This window comes from Rhagoletis pomonella, unplaced genomic scaffold, assembly GCF_013731165.1.
Source record: "Rhagoletis pomonella isolate Grant_MI unplaced genomic scaffold, Rhpom_1.0 Rhpom_scaffold_00001, whole genome shotgun sequence".
Classification (NCBI taxonomy): Eukaryota; Metazoa; Arthropoda; class Insecta; order Diptera; family Tephritidae; genus Rhagoletis; species Rhagoletis pomonella.
Window position 1 is genome coordinate 61632866 of NW_023458555.1, and position 21018 is coordinate 61653883.

A 21018-nucleotide genomic window follows, 5' to 3' on the forward strand; every position below is an offset into this window, starting at 1 on the left:
GGGATTTTTATTTTTTTCGTCTCTCGGGACGTTTATTTCAAGACGAATATTATTTACGTCTTCTCATAATAATTATATGGGCCTTTTTATTTTTTTCGTCTCATGGGACGTTTATTTCAAAACGAATATTATTTACATCTTCTTATAATAATTATCTGGGCTTTTTATTTTTTCCGTCTCTCGTGACGTTTATTTCAAGACGAATATTATTTACGTCTTCTTATAATAATTATATCGGCTTTTTATTTTTCTTCGTCTCTCGGGACGTTTATTTCAAGACGAATATTATTTACGTCTTCTCATAATAATTATATCGGCTTTTTATTTTTTTTCGTCTCTCGGGACGTTTATTTCAAGACGAATATGATTTACGTCTTCTCATAATAATCATATGGGACTTTATTGAATTAAAACTTCTTTATCGAGTTCGGAGATTTAGGACCGTTAATTTATCTATTTTCAAGTAATTCTATGGAATTTTCTGTAGTTAAATGAAATAAATAAATAAACTATAGCTTAACACAGATACGCTAACGGCCCCTAAAGCGTTAATTATATTTATATGTGACACGTAAAGTTAAGAGGGACCTACGCGCAGAAAAAAAGAATTCGAGGAAAACGACTTTGAAGTTTACCAAGTTGATTTTGGTGCTTCTGAACGTTTTATGGATTGAAATTCGTTATTCGGGGGTTTTCGAGGTCGCTGATTACGAATCCGTTGTTCGTTTTTTAAAATTAAAAATGGCGGATCCAATATAGCGGAAAAAATTTAAAACTTGTTCGGATTCATGTGAAACTCAAATATGTCGTTGACACCGAAAACGAGGTCAGTGATTACGAATCCGATGTTCGAAAACCCCCGAGTAACGAGTTTCAAGCGAATTAATTAATTTCAGAATAGTTTGTCAGATTTGATTTTTTTGTACTTTTTTTGTGCGAAGGTAACTAACTTTTAAGTGAAATTGTAAAAAAACTAATGCAGCTAGAAAGCTGCGGTTTATTGCATTGGAAAGAGTGGCCCGTTTACTATAAGAGTCGATGAAAAAGTGAAAACCGATTTTTTCTGACCGTAGGTCCCTTTTAACTTTACGCGTCACATATATATATATTAAAGGCTTTCCTTTTACTTGGTTTTGGTTCTTGAAAAGGGTTGCAAGATGTTAGAAAATCAAATGCAAATAATCGAGTTCGGAGATGTTTACGTAAATATTTAACCCACCGTCACCACATCTGCACCGAGAATTGACGAGATTGGTATGTAGAAGTGCAATACGGTTTTATTTTTCAAAAAAGGTTTGCCACATAATAGAAATTAAATTCAAAATATTATAATTATTTAAAAAGTTATATGGGTTATAACCAGGGAACGGATTTTATGGAAATTGCCTTTTTTTCTGCTAAAGAGATAGAGTATATTCGACTAAGAATGTCCACGATTTAGCTTTCCCTGATTCCATATATACACATTTGATGTTGCATTTTTTTGCCTTTTTTAAGATATTAAGAGGTGTGTTCCAATTCTAAATGAATGCATATAAGCTACTGCATACTTTTTAAACAACACAACGTAATTAAAAAAAAAAAGAAATCTTAAAAAATGTTGTTAAATAAAAATGATTCTTGGGTTTCATATTTACATATCGTCGATGCTTTTGCAAAACCGCCCATCGACCGATTGCAAAATCGCCTATCTTACGGCACTCAAATTTTACAGGAGAGCGAAAAAACGGTTTATTCTTTGAGGGCATTGCCTTGATAGGCGGTATTTTCTCTAGATGCTTTCCATTTCCAGACAACCGGTCAGGTACGAGCATGATTTTTAATTTCGACCAAACTCAAATACATTGTTTGTTGGTCCAAATAATGAGACACGTATTTTTTCTTTTGGCTCGGAAAAATTTTTCGGCCGAATTAAACGCGATTTTGTTTTCGGCAAAAATCGATTATTCGAATTGACAGTGAGAATGTTTTTTTAACATGCCCATAACTTTGTCAAAATTTGATAGATTCCAACAATGCTTTTACACAAATGTCAGTAATTCTTGTCACTTCAAGATAGAATGATATAATTATTGACTTTCATTATTTAAAATTTTTTATTTAACAATAAACAAAAAGTGCATATTTTTTTTTAAACTTAATTTCTCAAAAAGTGTATTTTTTTTTCTCTCAAACCTTTTTACCGGGAAAGAGACACTTTGAACTACAATCAACCCAAATCTCTAATAGCGAAGATTTTTTTTTCTGAGTTATGATATTTTATAGAAAATATTCCTTTTTTGTGGTACATACTACAATATTCTTATATTGTTTAACTAAATGGAACATAGGTATGTAATATATCAGCAAAAAATACAGCCGTGATAATTTTTTGTGTATCAAATAGATATTAGAACACACTTTCCACCATACAGTTTCTATTATAAAAAGCGGGAAAATGTGATTTTGTATTTCGAAACTGTATGGTGGAAAGTGTGTTCTAATATCTATTTGATACACAAAAAATGATCACGGCTGTACTTTTTGCTGATATATTACATACATATATACAGACTGTTGAGTAAAAACATTGTTGGAATCTATTAAATTTTGACAAAGTTATGGGCATTTTAAAAAAACATTCTCACTGTCAATTCGAAAAGTCGATTTTTGCCTGAAAAACAAAATCGCGTTTAATTCGGCCGAAAAATTTTTCCGAGGCAAAAGAAAAAATACGTGTCTCATTATTTGGCCCAACAAACAATGTATTTGAGTTTGGTCGAAATTAAAAATCATACTCGTACCTGACCGGTTGTCTGGAAATGGAAAGCATCTCTAGCTATTATTTTACAAATAATATTTAACGATTTTTATACATAAATCTCAATGCCTGAAGTTCAGGGTTACCAAATCTCATTTTTGCCATAACGGCGATTTAGGCGGTTTCGCAACTGGTCGATGGGCGGTTTTGCAAAGACATCGATGATTTATTTAACATATCGCTAACTTAGAGTGATAAGTTGGAAAGGCCCTAGCTCATATAGTCGCTGAAGTGCAAAAAAGCCTAACTGTCTATAATTTTGTATTGCCTTAAAATGATGTGGGGACTTAGGTTAGGTTAGGTTAGGTTGAAGTGGCTGCTAGGCCCAGAGGGCGCCAGCACACTTAGGCCCGATCAGGGCCCATTGTGATACCACATGGATCCAAAGAAAACCCCTATTCCTTAAACCAGTTTGTGGAGTCTGCAAACCTTAGCAACTGCCGTATTCCAAACTTAGCAGTCGCGCTTAGATCGTCTAGAAGACCTATACCTAGGAATTTCTGTCTTTTCCTGCCCAGTGCTGGGCAATCGCAGAGTAAGTGCCTTATTGATTCAGGCTCTTCTTCGTCATGGCAGCTCCTGCAGTAGTCGTTGTGACTAACCCCGAGGCGTTCTGCGTGCCTTCCTATCAAAATATGTCCTGTGAGCAGACCAATGGCCAGTGACATATCGCCTTTATTGAGAGTGAGAATTTCTCTCGATCTCCGTACATCCCATTTTGGCCATGTAAGCTTCGTTGTATTACAGTTTTCAGTGCGCTCCCATCTGGAGGCCGCTTCTTCAAGGAAGTTCTCCCTTAGTAAGAGCTTGCAGGAAGCGAGTGGCATACCCACCCTCTTCCAGGCTGGTGAAAGTGGAGAGGAAGTACCCGCCCTTGCAAGCTCGTCTGCCTTCTCATTTCCTGGTATGTCCCTGTGCCCCGGTACCCATACCAGGTGCAAAGCGAACTGCTCTGCCATCACGTTAAGTGATTTGCGGCAGTTGGCAACTGTTTCCGAATTTACAGTGACAGAGTCAAGCGCCATAAGGGCCGCCTGGCTGTCTGAGTATATATATATTTCCGTAGTGGCGATAACAGCTAGTTTTAGGCTGTCAACGGCTTCTTGTATGGCTGCCAATTCGGCTTGAAAGACACTACAGTGGTCAGGTAGTCGGAATGATCTTTTTATTCCCAATTTCTCCGAGTAGACGCCTCCTCCTACCCTATTTTCTAGTTTGGAGCCGTCCGTGTAGAATCTTATGGCATCTTTAGACCCCGGAACTCCTTCGAGCCATGATTCCCTGCTAGGTAGCATTACGCTATAACCTTTAGTGAAAGTGAGCCTTGGTACACAGTAGTCCTTTGTACTCGGTAGTTGTCGGTTTCTCAGAATTGTAGTGTGACCACAGCGAGCCACTTTCCAGCTTTTAAGCCCCTGTAGTCTTAGGGCTGCAAACGCAGCGTATTGTCGTCCCATGATATCTATGGGTATGACGTTGAGGATCGTGTTCATTGCCATAGTAGGTGTTGTGCGGAGAGCACCACTAATGCAGATCAGGGCCGTTCTCTCCACTTTTTGTAATTTAATAATGTTTACTTTCTTCTCCAGCACTGGCCACCATACCACTACCCCGTACAGAAGTATGGGCCTCGCCACGACGGTGTATATCCAGTGCACTAGCTTCGGGGTTAAACCCCATTTTTGGCCGATTGCTCTCCTGCAGCTGTATAGGGCAACCGTGGCCTTCCGCACCCGCTCTTCGGTGTTTTGAATCCAGCTTAATTTTCTATCTAGGACTATCCCCAGGTATTTAGCGGATTCGCTTAATTTTAGTGTGGTCTGTGCCAGCCTTGGTGTTATCAATGGGGGGATTTTGTACCTTCTTGTGAACAGTACAAGTTCTGTCTTGCTTGGGCGTTTCCCCTAATACCTCGAATTGGATATATCGGTGGTCGGAAAAGGAGTGCTCCTCAAGCACCTTCCACTTCCCGACCAGACATTCCGCATTCTCAGAGATAAGGGTAACGTCCAGAACTTCCCTTCGGGATTTTGTAATAAAAGTGGGATCATTCCCCCTATTCGCAATAACAAGCTTAGAACTAAGTATGAAATCAAAAAGTGACTCACCCCGTTCGTTATCATCGGAGCTGCCCCAGGTGTGATGGTGGGCATTCGCGTCACCTCCCAAAATTAGCGCCTCTCTCGTGCTGGCCACTAGGTCTTTAATGCAGGTAGTTGGCACCTCCTTGTCATGCGCTAGGTACATGGATGCCATCCTAATTGGTCGTCCGTTTGCACTTAGACTGACCGCTGTTGTGTCCTCGTCGCTAAATTGTGGAAGAAAGAGACACTTTAGTGTGATACTTATCAATATGCACGTCCTTGGTTTCCCCGTTGAGGCTCCACTTACCAGTCTGTAGCCCGGCGCTTTCAGCCCACAAATGTTTTGTCCCACCACCCAAGGTTCTTGGATTAGGACGATGTCGGCTGCCCCTTTAGCTGTTAGACGGAGCAGCAGTGCAGCTGAAGCTGCTTTACAGTGGTGAAGGTTAATCTGCAGTACCTTCACCATCTTGGCCGTTATCGCCCACGTCGCCTATTAGGGTGGAGTTGACCGCGTCTTCCGACATCTCGATCAACTCCTCCTCCGTATAAAGCCGAAGCATGCGTCCGACCCCCAGCGAAGACGTCGATGAGGCATAACCCCCGGTCAGGTCGTCCATCGGATCAACCTGCTCGGATTCTTCCTCCATCTCCACGTCGCTGTTGGCCTCTTCCGGCTCTACCTCCGCGATCAGGTTCCTCGCTGCGTTTACGTCGTTGCTGTAGACCTTAATTTTGGCCATGTCACAGCCGTAACGTATGACCCCGCTCTTTTGCTCCAACAACTCTATGGAGTCCTTATTTAGAAGCAGGACAACCTGCATCGTCGCTTTACCGCTTTCGTTGATTTTGACCACCTTCCAATTATCGGTAGGTAGCTCCGGATTATAGAGCCTTATGGTTTGGAGGATCCTTTCTGGCTCCGCTGGCTTGCAAGGCAACCATGCTCTCGCTCTCGGTCGCACCGGTAGGTCCTTGAAGTCGACCGCCCTGAGCTTCGCACCAGGGTAGACTTCTCCAATACCTGCAACTGTTTTCTTGTAGATCTCCGCTGATCTGGCATCCTCGCATGCTATAACGCGGATGTTATTTTGGAACCACCCCGCTCCCTTGCAGGTTGGCGGAGGTCCCGGATTCTCCAACATAATGTTGATAGCAATGTCGGCCATCGCGGCCTTAACCCACTTCCATTGCTGCCTCAGGGTGAGGCTGTCTTCATTGCTCTCATCGATGACGCCGAGCAGGATCTGCTCCTTGGCTACTTCAGCAAAAGAAGGCCCCTGCGTTCTGACCCTCTTTGCGTATTGGTTGGGCGTATTTTCCCCCGATCTATTGCGCTTACTGGAGGGCGCCTGCGGCTGCTTCTCCTCCGGCTTGCGGTAGTCGGGCAGGACTGCCTTTGCCCAGTCGATTTCTGTGAGGATCTCCTTCACATGCTCTTCTTTCGCCTTGCTACACAGGTCAGGCGTTATAATTGAATGAAATGGGACTTATAATTGAATGAAATGCATCATAATCAATCAACAAGGGAATTTTGGATTTTTACTCAGTTACGACCTTTTGTATTTCAGCGACGATTTGAGATAGGGCCTTTTTATGTTAAAGTAACGATATGTATGCACTTATATGTATTTATTTTTTTAATTTTCTGGAATTTCGTGGGAAAGTAATTCCTAACGTTAAGGAAACAGGCCTTGACTTTTAAACCACAAGCAAGTTGCTTTGACAGCGTTCAAAGCCGCCATCAGGCCAAACAAGTTTTCAAAGTAAATCAAAGCAAATTAAAGTAGGCTAGGCAAGCATGCATGTTTAATACAATGATTAATGTATAAAATGATTGCGCGTTAAGTTTTCTACACTATATCCGCAAAAATATGTAAAGAGAAATTAACTTAAAACGTTAAAAATAAATGAAGAGCTAGAAATAGAATCAAAGAGGAATAGAAAAAGCTTAAACCACTGTCCTACCTTCATAAATGTGCATTAAGTAGCCAAAGGAAGAATGTGAAATAACACAAATTTGCTTTCTCGTTGAGCAATAAGACCAACTTTTTAACTTAAAAATTGAGGAATACTGCAAAATAGTGCACATATGTAGTCACCCAGTTACATTTGACAAAATGTAGTACATGAACAAGTTAAATGGACGGATTTGTAAGTATACAACTTTGAAAGTGCCCAGCGTCGTGGCGGTCCGCGTTCGCCCACCACCCCTCCTTACGCAGTTATGCACTGGTGGCATTATAACCTTTTACAAAAAATAATAATAAAATGACACTAGTTCACTTCTGAAACTGCTTTTTAATGTCCAAGTAATGGAAATTATTGCGTATGGTGTTATGGCATGCATCCCACCCATCGTGGAAGAAGAAGATTTTGCCACTGCCTTATTTGAAATTTTGCCTATAAAATATGCCAGAAAATAAAGCTAGAAGCTGTTTTATTACTTCACCTGTTTATTGAGCCATTCATCCCACCTGCTTGTACCGAGTATACGTTCAAATTTAGAAGTATGAGAGTAGGTAAAATTTTACATATTTTTACATAACTATTTCGTACCGCATGTTTGCTTCGCCTTCGTAAACGAAATCCACAGTTCGGATATAGTGAAGCAAGTGATGATAATGCAGAAATTTTAACTGAAGATAAAACTCAAAACATGCTGCGAACAGGAACTGCAACGTTTGTTTGTTCCATGCAATGGCGGAATTATACCATATAAAGTAATTAGAGCGAGAAGAAAGATTTCGACACTGTCTTATTTGAAAAATTGCCTTTAAAATTTGACTATAAGGCAGCCGAATGTCAAGAAATAAAGCGAGAAAGCTTTTTTATTACCTCACCTGTTCGCCATGGTTCCATGGAAATATTTTAAGGTTTTGCAGCAATGTTTTAAACGTATTAAAAAGCATGCAGATAAGACTTATACAAAAGCGTTATGTCCAATTTGACGAACAGTTATTGAAGACGACGCTTTCCCTATGTTTTGTTAGACTATATCGATTTTTGAATACTCGATTTTGTTGCAAAACATCGTTTTTTTACAAAAATCTGTGTCGATGTCGCAGACTTTATTCGGATATAGGAAACCATTTTGTAAGCAATCAGATAAAATATCGAAACTATTTTAATATATGAGTATTCCGGTTTAATTATATTTTATTTGACTTTGATAGCGGCCAGTCCCCTGCTGAGGCGGATTTGAATCTTCTGGAAACGGCTAGACGCTGTGAACTATATGGAATGAAAATGCATCCAGCGAAGGATGTAGAGGGCGTTCCACTTAACTTAGCTGTAGCTCATATGGGCATTGCTGTCTTCCAAAATATCACACGCATCAATACCTTTTCATGGGCGAAAATACGAAAGATATCGTTCAAGCGCAAACGATTCCTAGTAAAACTACATCCCGAAGGATATGTAAGTGGTGGTGACCATAGATTATTCGTGTGCATGTACATACACATGTAGTATGTGTAATTCTTGACATTCTAAATTTTCTCAGGGTTATTATAAAGACACTGTGGAATTTTTCTTTGAGGGGCGTAATGAGTGCAAAAACTTTTGGAAGAAATGCGTAGAAAATCATGGTTTCTTCCGCTGTGCTGCAGTGCAGAATCAGCCCAGACGAAAGGCACGCGTTCTCTCGCGTGGCAGTTCCTTCCGGTAAGTTAAATGTAGTAATCTTTTTAATATAACTAAGGTAAACCATCGTATTAAATTTTACAGTTACAGTGGTAAAACACAAAAGCAGATAATTGAATTCGTTCGTGAGAATTACGTAAAGCGTCAAAATTTCCAAAGGTAAGTAGCTGAATTCTGCTTATATATATTTGAACATTTGTTATTCGTTTTATTTATATTATTTTTTTTGTTAATATCAATTAACGATGTCCAGTGCGATACTTATAATCAATTTTATTAATAAAAAAGAGAAGTACTGTGCTAGCGAAAAAAACAGAGAAACTTAAGTTCGTATCGATCATAAGCATCATGAAGAAGAATCATAATCAAAATTTGCTGATGCTATGCATATTTTTAATAATTTACTATTTTAAATGTAATTGCATTTGAGGCAAAAGTACAAAGGGGATTACGTTAGTCCATACTGCTTTGTAAACCTTTAGTGCTGGATACTCTTAATTTCTAAATTTCTTTCGTTTGCCTAAAACAATCACTTATATATTGCTCATAACGAATCAACAACCTTTTTATATCACGAATTCATGAAATACATATAAGACGTAATTTATTCTAAACCTTCTTAAGTTTGAAATACTTAATTTTCCCCACTTTTCACGAATATGCGTTAGTACGGCTCGTATATGCGAGCAAATAATGCTCATAATACGTAAACTCGGCTACCTATTCATTTGTACTTTGCTATTATTAACTACTAAAAATTTATGAATAATTAATATTATAAACAGCTGACGAGAAGCTGCTACATAAAAATTAAAGCTTGTGCAAAGCTCAGAAAAGAGAAGAGGATTTCAAAACGAATTGGTTGTAATACATATAAATAATGTGCTTGCCAACTAAGTTAAACAACTTGAATATAACATGTACAACTAAAATATCGAATTAAGTTTCAGTTGGTTTCCTTATTTAGTTAATACTATTTCCCTTATTTTCACAATTGTTTAAACATTTAGGTTTCTGTATGGACATATGATACATATGTATGTATATTGAATTATATACTTTTAAAATTTTCTACTGTGTATGTTGATTGGCAAAACTATTAAAAATTATCGCTAAATTTCTAAGTTTAAAAATACAAAACATCAGTTGTTCCCTATTTCTAAATAAAAGCAGTTTAATATGTCCTGCTTACGCAACTTCCTTGGGAATTGTATCCTGCTGTGGTTATATTTATATAAACCGCCAAAACCAGTATATCTTCAAAACTAATTTGACAAGGGATGACGGAAAATCGTACCACAATACATCATACTCCTACCCTGTCGGAAACACCAACAACCAGAATGAAGATCCTAATATTTTGTACGTACCCATGGTAGTCGGATGTACGTACTCGGAACGACCCAGAGTTTTTTCTGGACAATGTCACGCCAGCAGATTTCCCAAAAACTTTTTTTGGCGATCTGTATGCTCTTAGAAGATACTATAACAACAACGTGGATGCTTTGTATTTTAACATTTAGGAAATTATGAGGGGTATTCACGATCCGGTGCATGCATGTCCATGCTAGACATGGTGCATAGATAGCATGATTGCATAATTTTGTTGTGGTTTTAGCCAATCATGCTATTTATGCCATCTATGCACCATGATAGACAGTATGCACTGGATCGTGAATACCCCTATGGTATCTCCCAAATAATATTTCATGCTCATCATATCATCTGAAGTATTTTACTTTGTACCTATAAAGTAGTTTTTACAAAGTTTTTACTCATTCATTTGGCACTACGTAGGATTGTATTTATTCATAATCTTTCTGAAGAACATTGAATTTTTAGCAGTTGCTTTCTTTTTACCTTCCTTTTATTAGCTCGGGATGTAACTATGTAATATTGATGCGCCTAAAAGACTTCTATTCTCAAGTTACATACCTGATGACAGTACGAATGGCAATTATAATAGGGGGTTTTAGTTTTTGAACTATAATTTCATTTATAATTATGAGCATTTGATTAAAAATACTTATCTGTAAATACTCCAATATGGGGTGATTTCCTGCAGTTCTTTAAGCATCCCCAAAACATTTATGTAAAAAAAATGGGATGCGTCCCAGAAATGGCAATTCTTGAGGGGTTAGATAATCCTCAACTCTAAGCGAGTAATTAAAGCATAAATCACAAAGTAAATGCTCTAGTCTTGTGTTTTTGAATATAGAATTTTTAAGTGTATGTAATTTCGTTAGAGTAATTTGAACTCAATGTTGCATTTACTTATGTACATTAGTTGAATATTCGTAAAGTTACGCAAATTCAGTGTGCAAACATGCATGTATGCATATTATTATACACATATGGGTGTTTCCAGCGGAAGGTCCACCACGACAAAAAAAATAAAAGTTTTATATCTAACGTATTTACGGGCCGATTTTTCTGCTTTTTAAAATATATACTGGCTATGTAAGTAGAATCATGTTTGCATAAAATGGTCTTCATAGGTGATGCCAAGGTCGAGATATTTCGAAAAACCGTATTTATGGCCCGATTTGGTTCGAATTTGGCGTATGTGGTTGAAACATAATAAATCATAGATTTCTAATAAATTGACCCTGAATTGGCGCTGAAGTCAAAATATAAAGTATATTCTACATAAAATATATGTTTTATTTGCGTTGAAAATTCATTTAAAAGCAATATTAACAAAAATATAACGATGGAAATTTATGTCACGTGATGCCACGTCACGTCACGTTTCACACTTGGGGTTGTAAAAGAGAATTGAAACGATTTGCATTAATTCAAAAAACTCTAAAAACAACTAGAATTGCTCCAAATCATATTAAAATAAGTTTCATGAAAATAGCCATCCACAATTCGCAGAGTTTTACGATTTTGTAAGAAAAGAAAAAATCAACTTCCATTTTTTGTCACGTAACGACACTCTCTTTAAATGCTTATATTTCAGGATTAAGCAATTCGATTGATTTCATTTTTCGATTAAATATAGAGCTAATTATGTGCTATACAATGGCCCAAAAAAGTTAAAGAAAACAAATGGTATTCCTTTTTTGTATCACATTGAAATCGTACGACTGTCACGTGCGCCACCATGGGAATGCCCATATAGTATTATTCGTATGCAATTGATTTCATAAGTTCTATGTTTTCTAATCGAGTTTAATTTGCTGTTTAACAATTAGGCGCATTACCCACGATCGTATAGCCATAGATTCAGAAAAGGACGCAAGCTACTTTTAGATTAAAAAACGAAAACATTGAATTCTAATAAAAATCTCTCAAATGATTTTTTATTATCATTCATATAGAAAAGAATACTTCTTGAAAATCAAATGCCATGCGATTAGCTAACGGTTAAGGTTAACGGTTAAAGTATTCGGAATTTACTGGAAATATAAAGTGATATAAATGTTTGCATAATTAAATCCATCTTGTTTGTTTAGCCTTGAAGCTAAATTTATATTTATAAAGAGACAATGCAAATAACGAAGGTAGATACAAATACATTCAGTTAAGGAATCCTGTTATGATACCAATAGTCATTGATGGCAACAATAATTGTAACGAATACGGTTGCGGGTGATATATCTAAATATATGTATTCATATATCGTTAGCGGATGTACTTATTAGGCGTTTTTAACGCATACATATCTACGCTAAACATTTTTATGGAGTTTTAGCGATAAACTTTATTTATGCGCGCTTATATATATTATATAATTGTCCATAAAATCAGAGTTATTAATTTTAAATGGCAATTGACGATACGCGTGCTCTTACACCCCAAGTATAGATGTACACGACCATTATTTCATATGTCGCTCTTATGCCCGAAGAAAGTCGTACTTAAAAAAAGTACTGACATAAAAAATGACTTATGCTGGATTTCTACTAGACATTAAATGGCAAAAATGACAAATGACAAAGTCGGGCATTAAAAAAAAAAATCGTGTTATTACAAAACTAAGTAGTTTATTATATTCCGATTGTGACCATCTTTCAGATGTAAGCTTTTCTGCTTAAAACTAAGGTACAAACCGATTTTTTCAAAACTGAACAGTTTTTATAATTTCTCCATGTAAGAAGAATCAAATTATATAATTTGCCAGATTACCAACACCAAGCTGAAAAGGAGTTCACAGTTAAAAATTTTATCGAGTACCGAGTATCAACTACCAATTTGCCAAAACTCCATCCAGAGGTAAAGCTGTTATTGATCAAAAGCAGACTTTTAAAATTATAACCAGAGTATATCGTTTTGTACAGAAAGAAATTCTCTACATAATCGCAGTGAAAATTACTGCTCTGCGGCTGATCACTTCCGCTTAATCAATTGTTATTTTTTCCCCTTTAACAGTATTTCCTTTTCATATTTCAAACAAAAAAAACGTATCATTGAATTTTACAATCGGTAATGCGATAAACAGATCGGAAGTCCATTCGTTGAAATGGGACATACGTGTTTTTTTTTACCACAGATCTTAAATCTCTAACTGGTCAACGAATGGTTTTTCCTTTATTGTGGTCAAGCCGCACAATACCTTTGGTTCTTATTCTCGTCGAAATCCTCATTGGAATACCCCATTTATGAAAAAAGAATTATTTTTGGTATACCTAGGTACATATGTAGGTATTTGAGAAATAATAACTGAGTTGGATGAATTAATACTTTATAAGTTCAAACTCACGTTCTAGACGGAGGAATGTAATAAACTAATTTCACTTGCCCGATTTCCACAGCTACGAAAGAAAGACTAAGATTACATACAAAATTTTTTTTATCGAAAAACAAAACATTCTATCGGAAGACTACTTCCGTGTGAAGGTGAGAGCTGAGAGAAATTTAGGACGATTTAGAGATTAGATGTGATTTACAGGTTGAATGTTTTTCTAGAAAAAAAGTTTCCGATAAAAGTTACGTGTTTTTAAAGGGAAAAAATGCTGGCCTGTGAATAAAGTACTTTATAAAAAAATTAAATTCATTTAAAAATAAACTTTTACTTAAAAAACCAAAAGTATTAGTTTAAAATTCCACTAAAGACTAACATCCGAATTCATAAAAAAATAAAGGTAGCCCAGTCAAGTTGGCTCAATAAATACATAACGGTAAGCTTACAATAATTCGCATAAAGCTGAAAATTGCTACGAGTGTTGCGAACACCATTATGAATGAAATGCCGATCCCCCGCCTGCAAAAAAATGATTCAAAGTAAAAGGTGACATAAATTCGAATTTTTCACCCGATTGGTACGGTTTATCACAAAAATATATGAGACGAAAATGTAGATCATATATACATACAGATGCAACGAAATTCAAAATGATATTATTTGCAAATTATGTTTATTTATTTATTTTTAATAGTTTTCATTAAAAATATAATTAAATCTATAACAGAAACCACAATAATAACAGTTTAAAAGCTTGCACAAATTGCGAAAGAATTAAGCAGACTTCAAAAAATTGTCATCAAAATTTCAAAATTATTAATTAAAGTATTTAGAAAATTTTTGAATATGCAGTTTTGTATTGTTGCCCATTCAATTGTAGTATAAATAGTAATTTTTAGCAAAAAAAACGACTTCAATTCTCATATAAAAAAGTCGTTAAAAATTCAGGTCGTTAAAAATTACCGTTAATGTTTTAGATTTTTTTTTGTGGAGGGTGTTGCGTATTTTCTTCCATATGGGCATTTCTCAGAAACTTCGAATTTTTTTGTGATTTTTTTTTTTCAAATCGTGAGCACATGTCTGAAATTTTTAGAATACGTTCCTTCAGCTGCTAGAATACGAAATGCAACCTGGTGCAACGTTTTAAAGCAACCCACCAACCGCTATTAACGTTTTTGGCGTTTTTTTTTGCTAGTGGAAAGTGAGCGTAATTTTAGTACGATTTCGATAATTTTCAACATATAGCTTTTTTGTACCAATGTCAATAATTGTACTGGTTGGTTGGTTGTAGTGCTACCTTACCTAACGCTCAGGAATCAATTAGCGCATAAAAGCGCCATTTTGGTGCACTTCTCGTGGACACTGATATGTATTTTATTCTACCGAAGCCTACTTGTCAGAACATTCCAGCAGTTTAGTCAAACCATTTAGAACCGCTTATGAATTTGTATAAGTCGCCTATTGTATAATTGTACTGAGTTTGGTTCATATTGATTAATCGGTTGTAGAGATACACATACAGCGAACCAAATAAAAACTAGGGCGGGACTTTTTAGTTTTGCTATTTTTATATATTTTATTTAATGTTTATTATTTTTTTGTGAAAGTATAGCTGGTTAATTAACAAATACGATACAAATCCAAAATTCAGAATTTGTGGAAAATAATGAAAATTCTACTAAGTTTGACCAAAGTTTCTAACTACTTGATCAGCATCTTTAGACAAAATTTTGGTATTCAGTTTTGTAGCCCCTTAAATTTTAGCAAGCAAATTGCAAATTCTAAGTATCTTGGACTTACCGTTGATTTTTGGAAATTTTTTTTATTGACGGTGCTCCGCTTTGTTTTCATATAAAAAAATGCCGAACATAAACTGCCAAAAATCAACGGAAAGTCTTAGCATCTTCCAGTCCAATCTCTTTCATTTGACACCTCATTTTCGAAAATCGAACGAACGGTGCAGATTTGATGACATGGACAAAAAATGCCTTTGGTATTATATATATTGGTTTTTTTTGGGCCTTTCTTATTTCTTTTTCGCTCTGTAACTTTTTAATGAACAAATAAAAAAAAGGAACAGTCCAGCGCCTTCGTCTTGGTCTGCAGGCTGTATCGGACATACAGCCGCTAAATTTAAACGTAGAATACGTGGTATGGTTAAGAACATATCCAAATCAAAAACGAAAGCACACACTAAGAAAAAAATATCGATAACAAAAGCGATGATAATATCGATAGCAAAATCGCTAAAAGCATCGATAAAAAAATCGATGAAAATATCGATATCAGAATCGATAATAATATCGATAAAAAATTCGATAAAAATATCGATAACAAAATCGATAACTTAGTCGATTACAAAGTCGATAACAAAATCGATAACAAATCAACAGAAATATCGACATCAAAAGCGAAAACAACATCGATAGCAAAATCGATAAAAGTATAAAAGTATCGATATAAAACCGGTAAAAATATCGATAACAAAATCGTAACAATATCGATTAAAAATATCGGTAACAGAACTGATAAAAATATTGATGACAAAATCGATAAAAATATCGACAACAAAATCGATAGCAAAATCAATAACAAAATTGATAAAAATATCGATAACAAGATCGATAGCGAAACTGATAAAAATATCGATAACAACATCGATAACAAAATCCATAACGAAATCGATAAAAATATCGATAATAAAATCAATAACAACGTCGAAAACAAAATCGATTACAAAATCGATAACAAAATCAATCAAAATATCGATAACAAGGTCGATAAAAAATATGGATAACAAAATCGATAAAAATATCGATCATTATATCGATAAGTTCCGAAAATATCGATAGAAAAATCAATAACTATCGATAAAAATTTCGTAAACAAAATCGATAAAAAAAACCGACAAAATATCGATTATTGTATCGATAAGTCCCAAGAATCCCGAAAAGCTCTAAAATCCCGAAATAGTTCTCAGATTGAGTCTCTGTGCCTCTATCTACATATATCTTTTTCTCTACAACTACCTATATTTTAATCTTTCTTCTTCTATCTTCATCTATACTTTTATCGGTATCCTCATCCTCATCTTTTTCCTTATCGGGCGTGTGCTGCGAATCGTACGATTTGAAATCGGTGCGATTTGCAAACTATTTTTGAATATTTTAACTAATAAATATTTCAAATATAAACGGCGAGAAACACATCATTTACTTCATATCTATTGATTCAGTGCCAAAATTTGCCGTTTTGTTAAGAAATCTCCAAAGTAGGTTTTGCAAATCGCACCGATTTCAAATCGTACGATTTGCAGCACATGCCCGTATATTTATCTTTGTTCTTATTTTTGTTTATCATATTCTTTATATACATATTCCCCTTCATCTTTGCCCTTATATAAATAAAGTGTTTAAATTTATCTTCGTCTTCATTTTTGCTTTTTATGTTTACGTACGTACTCACCTTTACTTTTATTCTTGGATTGGTCTTTTTCTAAGTGTTGTTTCACTTCAAAAAGTTTTTGCGTATTATGCATACATGTGTTCATACATAATGTATGTACATATGTATATAATATGTATAGACATACACAGATTACTAAAAAATAGAAACAGATCCACATTAATTGCAATCAACATATATATGTACATACGCTGTGATTAGGTTATAAATATTGCTCAATTTGTTTAACAAAAGCCGAAATATGTACTTACGCACACATACATACTTTTTGTCTCCTACCCTCACTTCCAACGCATGCACGTGTTTGCAAAATGATGACGAAGTGATTTTGTATGGGAAATTATTTATGCCCATATATTTCAATCAAATAAACACACTTAGATGATATCAACCAATACTTCCCATATACAAACGAAAGGAAAATTCGTGAATTTTTTTGGCTTAAAATGCTCAATATTTGTTGAATTTATATAAAATTTGTACACGATAATATTTCTACTGCTTTAAAGAACCTATATCCCGAAAATGAAAGTTATATCTCAAAATTGACCCCAAAATAAGGCAATGTTTATCGTTGGTTTAACGACAGAAATTAAATTGGTTACTTACGTAACTATATCTATCTATAGGTTTGGAATTTTGTCTTTGTAACGGCATACTATTCTATGAAATCGCTTCATTAGTGCTCATGCAATAAGCGTTTTCGGGAAGCTCTAAAAATTACAACTACAACATTTCAGCATAGCCTCCATATCGTGAGGTAAGACGTATTCTACGTCAAAAGTGGTGCACGATAATAGAAACTCCTTCTCTTGACCAGTATTGGCTGTATTTCTTTTTTTTATTTAAAAATTAATATTTTTTTTATAAATATCTAGCTCGCTAAACCCTGGAAATTCAGAGAAATGTGCTTAGAGAAGAAGTATGGGTATAAAATTAATGATAAAATCCTGAAGAATTTAAACAGATTCAAGTTTCTGGTGCAGAAGGGCTGGTAAATATTGGAAATGTCATTTTAAAATTTTACCCTTGAAATTTCGCAATATTTGTTTTGAAAAAATTATATGTTAAGAGCTTATATAAACTCTATAACTTCCTCGAATTTCGTTCTTCTAACTTGGTCAGCTTAAAAATTACCTATTCGTCCTTGTGGGTCCAAAAAGTTTATATTCTTCAAATTCTAAAGAAATTTCCTATTGCATTTGTTAGCCATATTTTTATTATACATTGCATTGTTTTTTTAAACAATTTTTGGAACTAATCATATCTTCAAAATTACAAAGTACTTAAAAATAAATCCTGCGGTCAGAGAGAAAAAATAAAAACGCCACTTTAAATAAAAAAGTAGATTTCAAACCCATTTATTTATTATTTATTTCATGGTAGGAGAGTTTCTCAAACAATATGGAAGCAAATTTTTCGATTCAAGTTGTTGAAAAGTAATGAATATCTAAATCCCGGGACTAATCCCGGGAACCCGAGATTGTGACAACGCCATCCCGAAAATCCCGGGATCGGAAAAAGCGGAAAAACCAACATCCCTAGTACGCACCAGCTACAGTATACTATAAAATGCGCGAGTGTGAGAATTTAAAAAAGGGAGTCATGCCGCTTTGACTCTCCATAACTTCTTTTCTATTGCAAGCACATACTTCTAACGGGGTGCGTTCGATTCTCCTCTCAAAATACTACCAGTTATTTTTAAAAATGGAACATGATAATCAACAAACCAATTTTTGCAACGTAAAAATAAACAAGTAATTTTTGGCAAAAAAAACCGACTTCAATTCTCATATAAATATATATATACATATATCCAATGAGCGGATCTAAACCAGATTAGTATGGGGTCACCTCTGAGACACTACCTTTCCGATGCAAAAATAATTTCAAATTCGATTGACATGGTCCAAAGTTATGCGGTAACATACATGAAAAAAATATATATATTGCGACGAACTGATAACCTCCTCCTTTTTTGGAAGTCGGTTGAAAAAAATAGGAGTCAAACATTTATTTATGAAAATTTCCCAATTTTCTGAATTATATGCATATTTGGCTAGAAAATATATACGGTGGTCCTTTTGCATTTACATAATCTACACAATATATGTAACCTGAATTGTGTTAATAAGCCAGCGAAAATTATATGTAATTGAGAATTGCCCATATGACACATGAACAATTTTTTATTTATATGAAAAACAAGTAAGAAAGTCTAAGTTCGGGCGGAGCCGAACATTAAATACCCGGCGCAATTATATATGTTTTCCACCTTTCCGAAAGCTACCGCTACACGATAAGCCGGGGTGTATAAAATTTAAGTAAATTAGCGTCTTTAAATTTCGGAATATTGCAGTTTCAAGCATTTCTGAAATATACCGTTATATGAAAAGCGGTCGTAATTTTAGTCCGATTTCAATAATTTTCAACGCTTTGCTTTTATGTGGCAAGCACAATAACCATACCGAGTTTAGTTCAAATTGCTAGAACGGTTAGAGAGATACATATATGTGATCATAAGTGGGCGGTGCCACGCCCATTTTCCAAAATTGTATCATAAGCGTATTTCTTGGTAAAAAATTGTTGCAACCATAAATTTTTAATAAATTAGCTTTAATATTTACTGATTTATCGAGGATTTCGTATTTTTCTAAATTACCGTTATATGGGATGTGGGCGTGGTTATTGTACGATTTTAAAAATTTTCGGCCATTTGGTATGTTGTAGCAGGACCAACAACTGTGCCAAGTTTGGAAGAAATTGGTGCAGCGGTTACCAAGATATACACATGTAACCATAAGTAGGCGTGGCTACGCCCATTTGCCAAAATTTTTTAATATTCTTATTTTTCGTCTAAAACTCATTGTAAATATCAATTTTGAGTGAATTATCTTCAGTAGTTACTAAAATATCGCACTTTTCGTATTTCTGAAAATTACCGTTATATGGGAGGTAGGCGTGGTTATTGTCCGATTTCGCCCATTTTCAATACCGTCCGTCGTATGCCCAAAAGAAGTCCACATACCAAGTTTCGTTAAGATATCTCAATTTTTACTCGAGTTATCGTGTGCACAGACGGACGGACGGACAGACAGTCACCGCTTAATCGATTTCTCTTTTCATTCTGATCATTTATGTATACATTTGTCTATATCTATCTCGATTCGTTTTGCCTGTTACAAACAACCGTTATGTGAACAAAGTTATAATACCCTTGTGCACAAGTGCGCTCGGGTATAAAAAGTAGCAACACCCTTCACAAAAAAAAAAAAATTCTAAAAATTCATCGGCAATTTTTAACGAAAAAAAATTGGCGAGTCATGCGAAAGTTCGAGCTAATTGAGAATTGTCCATATAACTCATGATAAATTTTTTTAATATAAAAACCCCTTCACAAAAAAATTCTAAAAATTCAACGGCAATTTTTAACGACTTGAAACTTGCACTTTCTTATACTACAATTGAATGGGCTACAAAACTACATACTGCAATTTTGAAATTTTGATGACAATTTTTTGAAGTTTGATTAATTTATTTGCAATTTGTGAAGGCTTTTAAACTTTTATTATTTGGTTTCTGTTATAGATTGAATTACATTGTAAAGGAACATTATTAAAAATAAAATAAACATAAATAAAATAAAAATAAATAAACATAATTTGCAAACAATATCATTTTGAATTTCGTTGCTAATTAGTTGGTCGCATATGTATGTATATCTCAGATATGGTAATTCTTAGGGAGACAAATGATATAACAGTTTTGATAGATGTTTGCATAATCTACACTTTTGTCCCGCCTATTTGTGTGATGAACCTTACTATTTTGCTGAAAGAAACAAAAAATAATTTATGTCACCTTTGACCTTCAATAAATTTTTTTGCTGACGTGAGATCGATGGGGACTTTTGACATTTGATTTGTAATGATATTTACAACACCCGTACCAATTTTCAGCTTTATACGAATTATTGTAACCTTGAATGTCTAACTTGACCGGCCTAAGAAGACTTTAACTGCTGGGAGGTTCCATGGGAAACTGAACCTCAGTTTGTTTTTTGTTTGTTGTCAAAATCTTGAACCAACCAAAAAATAACAAATTAAAGCAAATTTTTTGAGTGAGTTTAAAGTAGGTTGTGTTTAAAGTACTGTCAAATAATTTACGATTCATAATTCAAGTGATTGGTAAGAGAAATATACATATAGGAGAACTTATCTGCTTTTCAAAAAGCTGATAAAAAGTTTAAAATTTTCATGAAAATTTGCTGAATTTTCGCGAGTTTTGCACAAAGTTTAGGAATTATATTTTTATGTTTTTTGTTGTAGAATGAA

The 21018-nt window shown here is 34.8% G+C and overlaps 2 protein-coding genes across 21 annotated transcripts in view; one reads left to right on the top strand and one right to left on the bottom strand.

Moving 5' to 3' along the window:
• Window positions 1-21018, top strand: part of LOC118746855 (FERM, ARHGEF and pleckstrin domain-containing protein 2) — a 491681-nt gene that overhangs the window by 332492 nt on the left and 138171 nt on the right. For 19 of the 20 annotated variants that reach the window (XM_036480813.1, XM_036480822.1, XM_036480830.1 and 16 more), the window contains 3 exons: window positions 8061-8304; window positions 8390-8550; window positions 8614-8688. The exons of the other annotated variant lie outside the window; for it this stretch is intronic. In XM_036480813.1, the coding sequence (XP_036336706.1) occupies window positions 8061-8304; window positions 8390-8550; window positions 8614-8688 (480 nt within the window). The remainder of the gene's footprint in view (window positions 1-8060; window positions 8305-8389; window positions 8551-8613; window positions 8689-21018) is intronic. 20 annotated transcript variants of the gene reach the window in all.
• Window positions 4446-5334, bottom strand: LOC118747013. The gene is made up of 2 exons (XM_036481009.1): window positions 5192-5334; window positions 4446-5108 (listed from the first exon to the last, which is right to left on the bottom strand). The coding sequence occupies exon 2, from the start codon at window positions 5054-5056 to the stop codon at window positions 4592-4594; it is 465 nt and encodes a 154-aa protein (XP_036336902.1). The 5' UTR covers window positions 5057-5108; window positions 5192-5334; the 3' UTR covers window positions 4446-4591.

Coding starts and splice junctions, on each gene's coding strand:
- LOC118747013 (XM_036481009.1), bottom strand. CDS start 5,056: ATGGCATCCATGTACCTAGCGCATGACAAGGAGGTGCCAACTACCTGC.